We start from the raw sequence: 14,376 nt of genomic DNA, 5'->3' as shown, positions 1-14,376 counted from the left end.
GCTGGGGGCTCTCTGGGGGAGACGGGCCGGGGGCGTGGCCCCTGAACCCCACACGGCTGCAGGCGGAAGGAGCGGGGTGCAGGGTGCGAGGAGGTGCAGGGTGCAGGGTGTGAGGAGGTGCAGGGTGCGAGGAGGTGTAGGGTGCAGGGTGTGAGGAGGAGCGGTGTACCCCTTTCCTCGCAGCGGTACCGTCTGCACGCACCCCGCTTATTGAAACCCCGTGTGCGCTGCTGAATGCCTCCCTTTACACTGCCAATCTGACCCACTTACAAATTAAATAAATCAATATGAAATCAAATTGAATTAGATTTTTTCCCCCTTTTTTTTAAAAAAGCAGAAACTACAGCTATCCGCTCACAGCCATGTTTCCCTGACTAAAACCAGTCGAAAATGTGATGGTTGGTCTCCTTCTGTTTGGTTTCACGGAACCTTCAGCCCAACCCCACCCCTTTCCTGAACCCAAACCAAAATACCCCAGCAAGTGATCTGAGCGATTTGCCCCTGTGAGGCTGTCCCGGGCCTGGATCCCCTCCCTCCGCCGATACGCTCCAGTAGATAGGAATTATGCCGGGGAAACGAGGATGGATAAAAATTAATCTGGTAATGACTGTAATACCCGATGGCTGGCAGCCGGGGCTGTAATTACCCGGAGAGAGGGGACCGAGCGGCGGGGGCGCAGAGAGGGAGCCCCAGCAGGGCTCCTCACGGAACCAATTTGAGGAGACGCCATTTGGGAACCGGCCAGACGCTTTCGTTTGCTTCACTACTAATAGTTTTCCATTTTTTTAAGGAAAAACCAAGACTTTGCTTGATGGGACTATTTTGCTTTGCTCCCCTGCAGTCCCCAGGGTGACGGGGTGCGTGTCCTGCGTGCCACACTGTCGGACACCGAACCCGTGAGAGGGCGGCGCTGCAGAGGCCGGCAGCGGTCTTCGCACCGGCGGGCGGGCAGTGGCGGGAGAGCGAAGGACACACCCCCCGGCGATGCTGCGCTCCGGCGTGGACGAGAGGCCCGTGTAGGCTCGGTTCCTCCCCCCCACTACTGAAGCCGCCACGCAGGCTCAGCTCTCATAAAAACCCAGAGCAAACACATCAAAGAAGGCTGCCTCACACCCCAAATGCACCCCAAATACACCCCAAACAGCCCTCACACCCCAAACACACCTCACACCCCATTCAGGGAAACCGCTGCCCAAGAGGGGGGGGGTTAGGAGGAGGATATGGCAACTGCAGTCTGTCACAGCTGTATGGGGCGGGGGCAGAGATGAGGAAATGCTTGGGTCTTAGAGTCGACCAAAGGGGGGGGGGGGGGGGGGGGCACTGAGGAGCTGATTGGAACCCGATATCCCTATTGATATCCCAGGATGCACCAGGAACGCCTGTCTGGAGTCATGTGACCATCACTGGCCTGGGAGTAACGGTAACTTTTATATCCAGGCAACAAAACCCAGGTCCAGATCAGATCCTGCACCGGCACCTGGTCATTCTGAGTGATCAAACGCCCATTCTGAATTCTGTGGAAAGCGGACAGAATGTCTTCAAAGCCGTAAATGCTGCTCGGAAATCTCCACCGACCTTAAAATCCAAAAGCCCTTGTCCCTGCGCTCTACCTTACATAAGCCCGCACGACTTTGGGCGATTTGTTCCACATGCTTTGGTGGTTACTGCATGCGATCAGGGCCTCGTCCCTGTGAGCTGGGCTTAGACTCACAGAGCTCTGCGGATGCACAGAACAGCAGAGAGAGAGAGAGAGAGAGAGAGAGAGAGAGAGAGGGAGAGGGAGAGAGAGAGAGGGAGAAAGAGAGAGGGAGAGAGAGAGAGAGAGAGAGAGAGAGAGGGAGAGAGAGTGAGGAGAGACAGAGAGAGAGGGGGAGACAGAGAGAGAGAGGGAGAGGGAGAGAGAGGGGAGAGAGGGAGAAAGAGAGAGGGAGAGAGAGAGAGAGAGAGAGAGAGTGAGGAGAGACAGAGAGAGAGGGGGAGACAGAGAGAGAGGGAGAGGGAGAGAGAGGGAGGGAGAGAGAGAGAGAGTGAGAGAGGGAGACAGAGAGAGAGACAGAGAGAGAGAGAGGGGGAGAGAGAGAGAGAGAGAGAGAGAAAGAGGGAGAGCATTACTCAGCCCCCGCTGCCTCCCCGCACACCTCATTCATTTCCTCATTCAAAACAAATACACTTAAATTGACTACGCTAAAAATAAACAGTTTTTCCTTCAGGCCACAAAATTACAGAGCTTTGGGGGGGTGGCGGGGCGGTGGGGTGGGGGGGTCAGCCTGCACCTGCGAGTGAAATTCGGTACTCTCTCACAGAGCCCGGCTGGGCTTTGATTGGCTGCCGATGATGCAGTGACCCATGGAAAAGCAAACACGCTTTAAAAAAACAGGCCATTTATTTGTTGACGGGCCTGGCCCGGGCTGCCGAGTGGCGGGCCGATGTCTCGCCTGTCGTCTCTGACGAAGCCGGGGGAGGGGCTGCTAACGCGCTCGACTCTTGAGTTACGCTCGGGAAACTTCTGCTCACCGGCTAATGCCGTGTGCCGTGGGAGGGTGAGGAAGAGGAGGAAGGGAGGGTGAGGAAGAGGAGGAAGGGTCGGTGGCGGGGCTAGATGAGTCCCTTTAATTAATGATTGGAAAACTCAACGGCCGCAGGAGACGCTGCCAAGAGCTAACAGCGGCCCCGTAAAAAACAGCAAAAGCATTAGATTTATAGAAAAACAAAACACAGTGCCGCCCTTTTCGGCCCAATTCGCGCCGAACGGTCTCTGTGTGTCATTTCCGTGATCATAAACCATTGGAATGAAAACTGCTAAACTGAGAATTAATTCTGATGTTTTCCATGGCGAAGTTCCTTCAAAGCTAAATTACAGGCTTAAATGAAAAAGCTTTAACGCAAAAAGTTTTTAAGCATTTTACTATTTTCAATTATGTAAATTTCCAGCTGAGTTCACTCAGAGCTGCAGCTTCCTTCAGATACGCAGAGTCTTTCTTCAGACACAGGTACAGTGCTGAATCAATGATGCTCTGAGCAGAAGTGCTTCCATGGAAACTCACTTCAGCATCTGCTACAGGAAAACTCTCATTGGCTGAAACCATGCAGGGGGGGATACCAGGGAGGAAAACATGACAAATTGCACCAAAGAGCCCATCTGTGCCCTTTGACCCCCAGCCCTCTTAACTCCTCCTGTGACATCATTAGCTTCCATTAGCATGAGCGCCCAAACCCTCCAAAAGGGTTTTGGCCGGGGCTCCCGAAACCTTCCTCCCTTCACTGCAAATGAACAATCGGACATTTTTTGCAACAACGGACCGCGTGCCAACTTTTGGACCAAATAAGGATGGAAAAAATGGAAACAGCAGAGAGGACATGAGAGGAGCAGAGAAGGGGAGAGGAAGAGAGGAGGAGAGAGGAGAGGTGAGGAGGAGAGGAGGAGAGGAGAGGACAGGAGGAGAGGTGAGAGCAGGAGAGGAGAGGCACAGCAGTAACCCTATCCCCCCTCTGTAGCGGACAGGATTTCTCTGGGGCGGGTTTATGAACTCCGCACGTTTCCTCAGCTCTGCTCCGAGGTGGCAGAGTGGCGGGGGGGGGGGCTCCCTCACTGCAGAGCAGGAATTCTGGGGAACATGTGTTAGCCATAACGCAGAACAGCACCCACAGAAAGGGAGCGGGAGAGGCTAAGCCCCTTAAGAACCCCCCTAATTGTGGGAGCCCCTTACATCCATATATAATACAATTTAGCGGGAAACGCGATCGGGCGGCAGTGGCCCGGGGGGGGGGGCACACGATGCGGCCCTTCTGATACAGCCTGCTACGTTTACTTTCCTTCAGCCTTCGGTCCGGTCCTTCTTTCCTTCAGCCTTCGGTCCGGTCCTTCTTTCCTTCAGCCTTCGGTCCCGTCCTTCTTTCCTTCAGCCTTCGGTCCGGTCCTTCTTTCCTTCAGCCTTCGGTCCGGTCCTTCTTTCCTTCAGCCTTCGGTCCGGTCCTTCTTTCCTTCAGCCTTCGGTCCCGTCCTTCTTTCCTTCAGCCTTCGGTCCGGTCCTTCTTTCCTTCTGCATTTGGCTCTGCTCGGTTTTCCTTCAGCATTTTGTTTGCCATCAACGCTTGGTCGAGGTTTCAATCTTCTTCAGCGTTTGGGCCTGGTTGGTTCTCCTTCAGTGTTTGGTCCTGGTTGGTTCTCCTTCAGCGTTCGGTCCCCCCCCCCAGGGCCCACCCTGACCCGTTCAGGTCTGCACACTTCCACGCCTCACATACCGCCACGCAGCGACGGGTTCAGAGAGGTTAATGCAATATTTATGGAGAGAGCTGACGCTCAGAGAGTATCAATCACACCCTCTTACCCCTCTCGCCTCTTATTGACATGGTTTTCTGACAAATGGAACGCACAGTCTGATCCGGGGAGGGGGGGGGCAGGTTCATCAGCAGGACGACAGCCACCCACTCAACTCCCATTCGAAAGGAGTGACACCCCCTTCCCCCTCTGGTGCCCTCCCCCAATTAATTAATAGAGCAGGACATCTGTCTTCAGGGACCCTTAATGGGATTTCTCCTCTCTGAGCTGTCTCAGCTATTCCACTGCCTCATTAATTAAAGGCGTTCAGGAGGCTGGAAACCGCATAAGGACCGTGAGATATCGGGATCACATCCTGCAGTAGGTTTCTCCCCTTCTCCCTCACCCTCTCCCTCTCCCTCACCCTCTCTGACTCAGGCCGGTCAGCCCCTGAGCACCGCTGATGGTAATGGGCTGGAATGCTCAACTCAAGTTTCCTGGTTTCCGTTCCAACTGGGGAACTCATTTGCTCACTTAATCTAATCATTTTCACAATTATTTTACTTTTTCTCTATTATCATTTTCTTTCTTTTTCTTCCCCCCATACTCCAAATGTGCTGAGGCAAGAGAAAAAATAATTATAACAAAAAAGTTAAGAGTGGTAAATACGCTGAGTCATTATTGCTGGAACTACTTTTTCAGAGCGGTATCAAATCCCTTTTGTTAATCTCATAATTGAGGTCATCAAAATCCATAACCTAGAAATAACTGCCTCACCAACAAAAGAATTCAGCATGACTGTCACTGAATGCTGTCTCTGCTATCGCACGCAAATGTAAAAACATACATATCCATCTATACATCTGCTTGTCCTAGATGTGTCATTCCCCCTGTCCAAAACGCATAAAAATGCAACTGTCCGCAACACTTCCTCATGCTGGGGAGCTCGCCGCCTTTGGGCCGCTGGCCGCCTTTGGGCCGCTGGCCGCCTTTGGGCCGCTCGCCGCCTTTGGGCCGCTGCAGCGCGTGCAGCGCTCCCGCCCCGGCGTCGCGTGACAGATGATTCTCGTGCGGAGAGGGAAACAGTGCGCGTTAACAACCCGGCTCGTTTTCCCTGCGTGACGGCAGGCGGACTCAGAGCTTCATACATGACTTATGAGCCTGTCACGCGTGTTTGCGCTGATCTGAGCGTGGCAACACAGTAGGCCTACATCCCATAATATTGAACGTAATATTGAACGTAGCGCACAGGCTAGCACAAAGCAGACGAATCAAAAGTAACTCCAACTTTTATAAACGTTAGCACCTAGCTAATGAAACAAAATTAACTACAACTCATATAAAAACAGCACACAGGCTAGCGCACAAGTAATGAAACACATCTAGCTACAACCCTACAGAAACAGCAATCAGGTTAGCACACAGCTTTCATAAAATATCATAAAATAGCCAGGAAAGACTCCCCCAGTAACAGCGTTCAGGCTGGAACAGGACGTAATACACTTTAAAGAATCTGCCACGTCTGTCCGCCTCCATCCACGCTGTCACCTGCCACTAACCTCCCACCACTGTGATGACAGCGAAAGCCCCAGCTCAACGGCTTCAGCCCTGTCATTGTTTGAGCTCTGTTCTCCACACCTTCAGGTGTTCAGCGATTCGCTTCACTACATCACCGCCCGGCTGCCGAGGGATCTCCATCTGTCAGCAAATTGCTGTCGTGACCGACGGCCTTGGGATGGGGTGTGTGTGTGTGTGTGCGTGTGTGTGTGCGTGTGCGCGTGTGTGCGTTTGTGTGTGTGTGCGTGTGTGCGTGCATGTGTGGGGCACACTCCCAGATGCTACAGGGCAGCACTGTGGCACAAACTCAGACACCAGGCTGACAGGGAGGCTTCTCTTACAGGCCAATTAGAGCTGCGGGGGGGGGGGGGGGGGGGGGCAGTGGCAAGTGCTGCTTTACTGAAGCCCTCTGCCACCAGGGGCAGAGACTCAGGTGTGTTCATGCAGGAGAGAGGAGGCTGAAATACACACACACACACACACACACCATGTAAGTTTCAGGCGAAACCATGTCTCCAAATTTAAACCACATGGTGCTCTGCTGCACGTTCCCCTCACTCACTCCCCGAACCCCCTCTCAGTTCTTAATGTGAGCGTTGTGCGGAGCTGGTGGGCCGTGCCGCTGAGGCCGCCGCTGAGGCCATCTTAACGCACTGACGCACAGGGGAGGCTGCAGGGAGGTGGGTGATGTCATGACTTCCATCCATTAAAAGCCACGCCCCCGAGGTTTCCTCTTTGCTCTCCCTCAGGTCACAAGTTCCCTTTTCCGGAACTCTTGAGCCCACCTTCCAGAACCCTCGGGGGCCGGCCGAGCAGACTGCACCGTGAGGGATGGACGCTGACCTCTCCTGCTGCAGGTTCAGGTCAGGTCAGGTCACCACCAGGTCAGGGCGAGTGGGAAACCGGTTACAGGAATGCATTCATAAAGAACACTCAGGATAGCAGGGCTTAACTGCAGGTAAGGGCCTTTGGAGGAAGACGTGTCAGCGTAGAGACGTGTGATTCCAGTGTGGGGGGTTCATCTTCAGTGGAAGCGCTCTGTCCAAACAGCAAACCAACCCCAGGATGACTGAAGACGGGCACAGAAGTGAGAGCACCTCGGACTCCTACAGGCCACAAACGGACCCGACGGGTGGGCCATCAGAACACAGGCTATAGCACACGCCTCTCCGCGGCCTCTCCGAGTTTGTGGTCATTCTGTTAAGGTGACTGTGTGGACAGCCCCTCAGAGAGCAGCCACTGGCTGGAGGATCAGAGGGGCGGGGTCTGGCCTTCTCCCCTCCCCTCCAGCGCTGAAACGCTGCATGCGCTGGAAACACACCGCCTTTGTTTATTTACTGCATCATTTCTGCAGGTTTAATGTTCCCTAAAACAGATTTTCCCCTTTTCCGTGACGTAACACCATGCAAAAAAATCAGTCTCAGCCCAAGAGATGGTGTAATTGCAGCCTTCACTTGCGGGTTACGGCCGCGAATCGAGCTGCGTTTAGGGTGGAGGAACTGTCGCCACTGGCTACCGGGCCGAGGAAAAACAGACCCTGCGATAAATAAGAAATTATTGGTGTTTAGTTGGTTTGTGTGTTTGTTTGGGGGGGGGGTGTTTATTGAAAGCTCCTGATCGCCTGTGGGCGGGGCTTTAACTTCAGGACTGTGATTGGCAAGGCCTGCAGCTGGGCTGGGGGCAGAAATACAGAGATGCTTTCAGACAGGGACAGCGGTTTACTCACAGACCCCCCCCTCGCCTGGCTGGGACGCGGCCTTGGCAGAACCCACAGAGTTTTACATTTTATTTACTCTGCCGGTTTCACCAGATGAGATGTTTTTCTTCTCAGCTTTCTCCAGCAGGCTTCGGTGAGCAGCACCCCGTCACGGCTCCCCAAAGGGACGATGGACGGCTCACGGGGACGCTCGGGTGAGGTGACGGACAGCACAGAGACACGCACAGGTTGAATCCTCCTCACCGCGGCAGGTAAAGCTGAGGGGTCCCCCCCACTGAGAGCCCCTTTCAGCAGATGGAATTACTGACACCATTCCAGGACTTGTGGGAACTCGCACTAACTCCAGTTTGAGGTTTGAAAACTGCAACCAGATTTTTTTTTTTTTTATATCTCCCAGTGGACTTACAAACAGCAATTGAGCTTAATCACTCCTGGTCATAGCGCAACTCTCTGGAAGCTGGGCCTGACCATTTCAGAACTCTCTCTGACTCTCTCTCTCTCTCTCTCCCTCTCTCATTCACTCTCTCTGTCCCTCATTCACGCTGCCTCTCCACCTCTTTCTCGGCTGTGTTGGGTGAGCTCGCCATGCTGCGGGGAAACAGGAGCACCCCCTCTGTGCTGGGTCACCCGAGCGGTGAGTTTAGCTCCTGTAGAACACACTCTCTCAGCAGACTGCAATCTGAAATGTACTTTCTAGCATACAAACAGCATATAAACTCATTCACATTCATACTCACGCACACACAGACACATACACACACACACGTCTTTAACAAGACACTGGGTCTAGCGTTCTGACATGTGTGCTCTCCCAGAGGAAGGACTAAAAATATACGATCACTTGATATCCATCAGGCCAGGAAGGATCAGGCTGCACTGCACTCTTAAGACCCTTAAACCCCAGCATCACACGCCCAACACACTCCTAACCTCTCACTCAACACACTCCTAACCTCTCACTCTCACCTCCTCCTCAGTAACAGAGCCCTAACTCCCTACCCTCTGCACCCCCTCTGGGTCACTCACACACATTCACACCAACACACACACACTCACACACACACATAACACATGTTGAGACACACATTGATACAGACAGAAATTTAAACTGACACACAGAGGTACCTGCACTGATACAGAAATAGAACTCACAGAGACAGGGAAATGTGCATGCACACACACACACACACACACACACACACACACACGGTGACATACGGTGAACATGGGAGAAGGCAGGAAATCTCTGACGCGATCCATCATAAGGAAGCAGAAGATTATTACCCATGGAGACGGGGACTAAAACCACACAAACCCAGCAAGACCAACATGGCCGAACAGAGAGGGCTCTGTGTCGGTGTCAGAGGGCTGCCCCGTACCTGCCAAGGGGGCAAGACAAATCCTCTGGATCAGATCACAGGTAAACACTGCAGCCTCATTTCACACCATTTTCACGCTTTTTTCCCCACACACTTTATACAGAGGGAAACGTTTTCATTCTGCATGCACTGGGGGGGGGTGGGGAGGGGGGTTATGCTAGGCCACAGTACAATAATACACACATGCAATAATACAGCAGGCCAGGCTCAGTGTTGCAATTTAGGGCTACAGGACAGGAGGAGGAATTCCACTCCTACTCTTTCTCTCCTGCCTGACTCTCCCAGCAGCCCCCCCCCCCCCCACCGCCCACTCCCGGCTGCGCAGTTCTGCATCCAATTAGCGTGGGGGGGGCTGCGTCTGCGCAGCGGGGGGGAGGCCGGCCCCAGCCCATGACTTACTGCCCGAGCTGGGCGCTATAAATCTAAGCAGATCCTTAAAGCCATCTGAAAAGTTACTTTACGCACAGAGAAGCCTCTGCAGGCACCGAGGTCGAAAGCAGCCCCCCCCCCCCCCCACCCCCAACCCCCATCTGACAGACCGACACCCTGCGTCGGATACAGCAGCTACAGCAGGTGTGTGAGTCTGAGTGAGCTTACGCACTCTTCCCACCCTGCTTATGAAACTCCCATGTTACACGGGATCCTTTTAATGCGGCCAGATATTTACTGGAGGAATTCAAGACGAGGACCGTGCTCAGGGGCACAGCAGCTGTGCCCCACATTGGGATTCAACCCCATGACCTCCAGCTCCCTGTCCAGCACACCACACCTCTCAGTGTGTTAGTGTTGTGGAAGTGAGAGGTTTGTGCTTGTGTGTGTGTGTGTGTGTGTGTGTGTGTGTGTGTGTGTGAGTTTGACTGTGTGTGTGTGAGAGTGCATGAGTGTGTGTGTGAGTGTGAGTGTGTGTGATTGTGAGTGCAAATGCAAGTGTATGTGCTTGTGCAGTATGCACGGACCACATGAGGCAGCCAGTTGCTGCTTGACTCACGTGTGCCTGGCACTTGACACGGATCTGAAAGGCAAGCTGAACGTTTTATCTGCCGGATTTCACCGCCTCCCTTTCACTGTAATACCAGCCGCACTTTCCCGAGTCCTGCCCGACTCTGCTGAGGACGCCTGCAGGATCCTCACTCTCCGACTCAGGAATTAATTTGCGGAGACGGAGCATATTCTGTGGCTCAGAGAGGTTATGAAAACGCTGGCGGTTCAAAGCCGAGTGCGTTCGGTCCTATTTTTACACGCTCTTTAGAAGCTGATGCAGAGCGCGAATCACACACACACTCATGAGGAGCGCGTCTCTTTGTCCGACCCTCATTTCGGCTCTGAACCCGCTCTCTGACACGCAAGTGAGGGGGTGCCGTGCTCGTTACCTCCTGTGACAAAACGAGGTCACAGAAACAGCTCAGTCCTCTCTTGGAGCTGGGGACAGTGCGGCACAGAAGCCTCCTGTCCTGCTCCAGCCTGCAGCCTCTGCTCACATCCGGCTGCTGCGTTTGAGTTCAGAGACACACACAGACTCCGCACATCTGACACTGCTTGTCTTCGTCAGAGTAGCTAAACCCCAACCTCTCTCTTGCTCGCTCTCTCCCTCTCTCCCTCCCTCTTTCTTTGTCTCTCTCCGTCTCCCCCCCCGCCCCTCTCTCTCTCCATAGTAGCCCACTCTGTGGAATTTAACTGCCACAATCAGGTCATTTGAGCTGGGTGGTATCAGATGTGTTTGGGTAAATGGTCTCGGCGGGTCAGAGAGTAAGTGACTGACACCCGGCTGCACCCCCGCGCGGTCCTCGGGGAGCGGCTCTCCCTCCTATCTCCCGCCCTGACATCCATTTCCTGTGGAATGCGCCAGCCGCCCCTGGCTGATAAAGCCCTGCCACTCAGCACATCCTCACAGAGAGACGCAGTCCAGGAGCGGCCATCAGACACCCAGCAGCCCAGCGAGGGAGCTCACCCCCGCGAGTATGTGTGAGTGGGTGCCTGTGCTCTGGATGTGGGTTTTTGCCTTCGTATGTGTGGGGTGACTCTGTAGTATGCGTGTATGAGAGTGTGTGCTATGTATGGGTGTGTGTGTGTGTGTGTGTGTGTGTGTGTGTGTGTGTGTGTGCGCGTCTGCGTACTGCAGTTTGTGTGTTTGTGGACAGTTTGTGGAGACCTTGAGGAGGAGCTGGATAATCCTAAAATTACCCTCACTAGTAGACTTGTGGCATCTGCTCCCTGTGAGCCTCTCACCCTCTCACTCTCTCTCTCTCACTCTCTCTCTCTCTCTCTCTCTCACTCTCACCCTCTCACTCACCCTCTCTCTCACTCTCTCTCTCTCTCTCTCTCTCACTCTCTCTCACTCTCTCTCACTCTCACCCTCTCACTCTCACCCTCTCACTCTCACCCTCTCTCTCACTCTCTCTCTCTCTCTCTCTCTCACTCTACCTCTCACTCTCACTCTACCTCTCACTCTCTCACTCTCTCTCTCTCTCTCTCTCACTCTCTCTCTCTCACCCTCTCACTCTCTCCCTCTCTCTCACTCTCACTCTCACCCTCTCACTCTCACCCTCTCACTCACCCTCTCACTCTCTCACTCTCTCTCTCACCCTCTCTCACCCTCTCTCTCACCCTCTCTCACTCTCTCTCTCTCTCTCTCTCTCTCTCTCTCTCACCCTCTCTCTCTCTCTCTCTCACTCTCACCCTCTCTCTCTCTCACTCTCACCCTCTCACTCTCACTCTCACTCTCACCGTCTCTGTCCTCTTCTCGGCCTGCCCTCGGCCTCCTCTTTCATAAATGGGACCTTTCTCTCGTCTGTTGCTACATGATCTCTACAGTAGCCCAGACCTCAGATCCACCGGCTGCTCCCACTCTGTCAGTGTCTGTTAGTGTTTCTCTCTCCTCCTACAGCACTGTGAGGCCAACGAAAGCCAACACATGTCACAATAACACAGGAGGCCCCCAAGAGCAGGCCGCACAGAAGCGTGACTGATTCCCACCGGCAACATTCCACACTGCATGGAACGCTGAAGCCTGTATCTGCGAGGGTCATGTGACGGGGGTGAGCGGGTCCCTCACCTGCTGCTTGAGCTGCTGCACCAGCCGGTCCTTCTCCCTCTTCAGCAGCGCCACCTCGTCCTGCGTTTTCTTCTTCTTGGAGGACGACAGCTCCAGCAGGGCGATGTTGGCGTCCTTCTCACTGATGGCGGCCAGCAGCGCCTCCTGCCTGTGGGGGACAAAACAGCAGCAGGACATTAAAACTGGGGTGGGGGTTGGTGAGGAGAGAAGAGGGGCAGGGACAGATCTATGGCGCAGATCTACACACGCATATTTTAAGAGGTGCTGGCTCATACAACAGATTAACAGTGTGCTCCAGCTGCAGACCTTCAGAAAGAGAAAATTAAAAAATATATATACATTTGGCATCTTTAATGACAAAAAAGCCCAACTATTTTACCCATGGGTCTATATTTCAGACTTGAAAGCGCAAGCCAAACAAGTTGTTCCGAAAAGCGGACTTCACAACGGTTTCCGCTGGCCACCTGTGGAGATGAAACCGGCGCACGGTGGTGCGGGTCCGGCCGGGCCCGTCTGGCAGAGAAGCCGGAAAAACAGCCGCGCGGGCTGATTAATCGAGGAAGCTGTGGAATGCGTTAGAGGGCAAAGCTGATGAGAACCAGAGAGGGGAGGAGGAGGCCGACAGAGGCCAGCGCTAAACAAACTCCCCCACTCCTCCTCTCCCCCCGCTCCTCCTCTCCCCCCTCTCCTCCTCTCTCTGAGAGGGAGCAGGACGGAGACGTGCATCCACCCTGCACCACAATGGACCTCACTCTGCCTTTGCGACATCATAGTGATGACCACGCCCAAACAATGCCAGACCTATATGACTTCCTGTCTTCCACCAGCTGCACTAAGAGTCAGGAGTTAGGTTATGTACCACCCTTGGGTTTCACCCCCCCCCCAATCGCAGACAGGGCCACATTGAACCCAGGAATCCCCCCTCCCCCAGCAACAAGGTGTAAAAAACACAGTGCACCCTGCCAGAATTATTCTGCATGGATTTTTAATGGCGTGTAAATACATGGACAGCACAGAGAAGCCATTGTTGTGCCTGGAGTAGCGTGTTTACCTGCGTGCTGCTCGGCGGAGCGGGGGGTACTAATCAGGGCCTGTTTGATTTCCTCCTCTGGCCATCAAACGGGGCGTAAACACCGGCCACCCAACACCAGCCCCTGAGGTCTGCACCTCCAGCCCGGCCGGGAACACGGCTTCCGCACCCCCTCAGCCCTCATCAAAGGCCTGGTTCTCTGCACGCCCCCCCCCCCCCAACTCGCGGCTCATCCCGTTGCTCATGAGGCAGACGAAGGGCAAGGTCTGAAGCTTCAGGCGAGATTCGGCAGCTCGCCCATCTGAGCCCGAGGAGGCCCCACCCACGCTAACCGCTAACAGCCCGCCGCCGTCTCCGGACAGCTGCTCGGTGTCCCGCCCGCACATCGCCATTACAGCTGTATTTATATACATGTATATATTACCTCATCAATCAGCACGGCATCAGGGCCGGAGACGCCTGAGCTTCTGCTCCAGGCCTGGGGGGGGGGGGGGGGGGGAATGGGGGGTGGAAGCTGTGGCTCCTGTCAGCTCCGCAGTGGGCCTGAGGCTCTCCCCCCAGCTCCAACGCTAATTCACCTGGGCATCACCTGACAACGCGACCCCAAAATACGACGGGGCTCAAAGGAGCGGGACAGGTCAGAACAACAGCAGCTCCTGCCCCCTTCTCAGGCAGGAAATGAGATACAGGCTACATGAAGGAGAGGAGAAGAAAGAGTGGATTCTGTCAGGGGTGAACCTGGGGGGCAGGGGGGGGTGATGACTCTGATCTCTCAGGGTACCCTCACTGAGTACAGCTCTGTACCAGGGCTGCAGGCACATCATCCTCAATCACACATTATGCAGGGTAGTTACAACGTATTTCAACACGTGTGGCATGGAAGCTTGCTGGGGGGGGGCAGTACTCACAGAGCTCGGAGCTCGCACACACCCCCCCCCCTCAGACGAGAGGCGCCGTAGGAGACAGGAGACCTCACCGAATGCACTTTGCTCCATTAAAAGTTCGGCCCCAGACGCCAGCCTCCAGTGCGGGGGCTCTCACACAGCAGCACTGGCTCGTAGCGGGATCCTGAGGGCGTTACTGAGGCCGGAACAGGGGAACGGCACCTGTGTGAGTCTAACTCCTGCCGTTACCGCCCGACGGAAACACTGCCCCACAAAACAGGCCTGTTTTCTGCTGTATTCTAACTAGATATTGATCTAATCATTTCTTTTCGTGCTTTAACTACTCAGCCTCACGATTGGACCGTGTACAGCCTAAGTCAGGACACCCACAGATACCCACAAAGAGAAACAGTCTGAATGGACCAATTTCATTGGTTCCTACCCTTTGGTAACCTTTGAGGTCAGCAGGGCAGTCGTTCAGTGGAGCAGTTACTAATTG

The 14,376-nt window shown here is 54.2% G+C and overlaps 1 protein-coding gene across 5 annotated transcripts in view; it reads right to left on the bottom strand.

Moving 5' to 3' along the window:
* The window catches only part of LOC118770253 (ELKS/Rab6-interacting/CAST family member 1-like), a 192,708-nt gene that overhangs the window by 37,602 nt on the left and 140,730 nt on the right, over positions 1-14,376 (bottom strand). For all 5 annotated transcript variants that reach the window (XM_036517808.1, XM_036517809.1, XM_036517810.1 and 2 more), the window contains one exon: positions 11,964-12,111. In XM_036517808.1, coding sequence (XP_036373701.1) covers positions 11,964-12,111 — 148 coding nt within the window. The remainder of the gene's footprint in view (positions 1-11,963; positions 12,112-14,376) is intronic.

The sequence above is a fragment of the Megalops cyprinoides genome, chromosome 23 (assembly GCF_013368585.1).
Source record: "Megalops cyprinoides isolate fMegCyp1 chromosome 23, fMegCyp1.pri, whole genome shotgun sequence".
Lineage (NCBI taxonomy): Eukaryota > Metazoa > Chordata > Actinopteri > Elopiformes > Megalopidae > Megalops > Megalops cyprinoides.
This window is presented reverse-complemented; position numbering and strand designations above follow the sequence as displayed.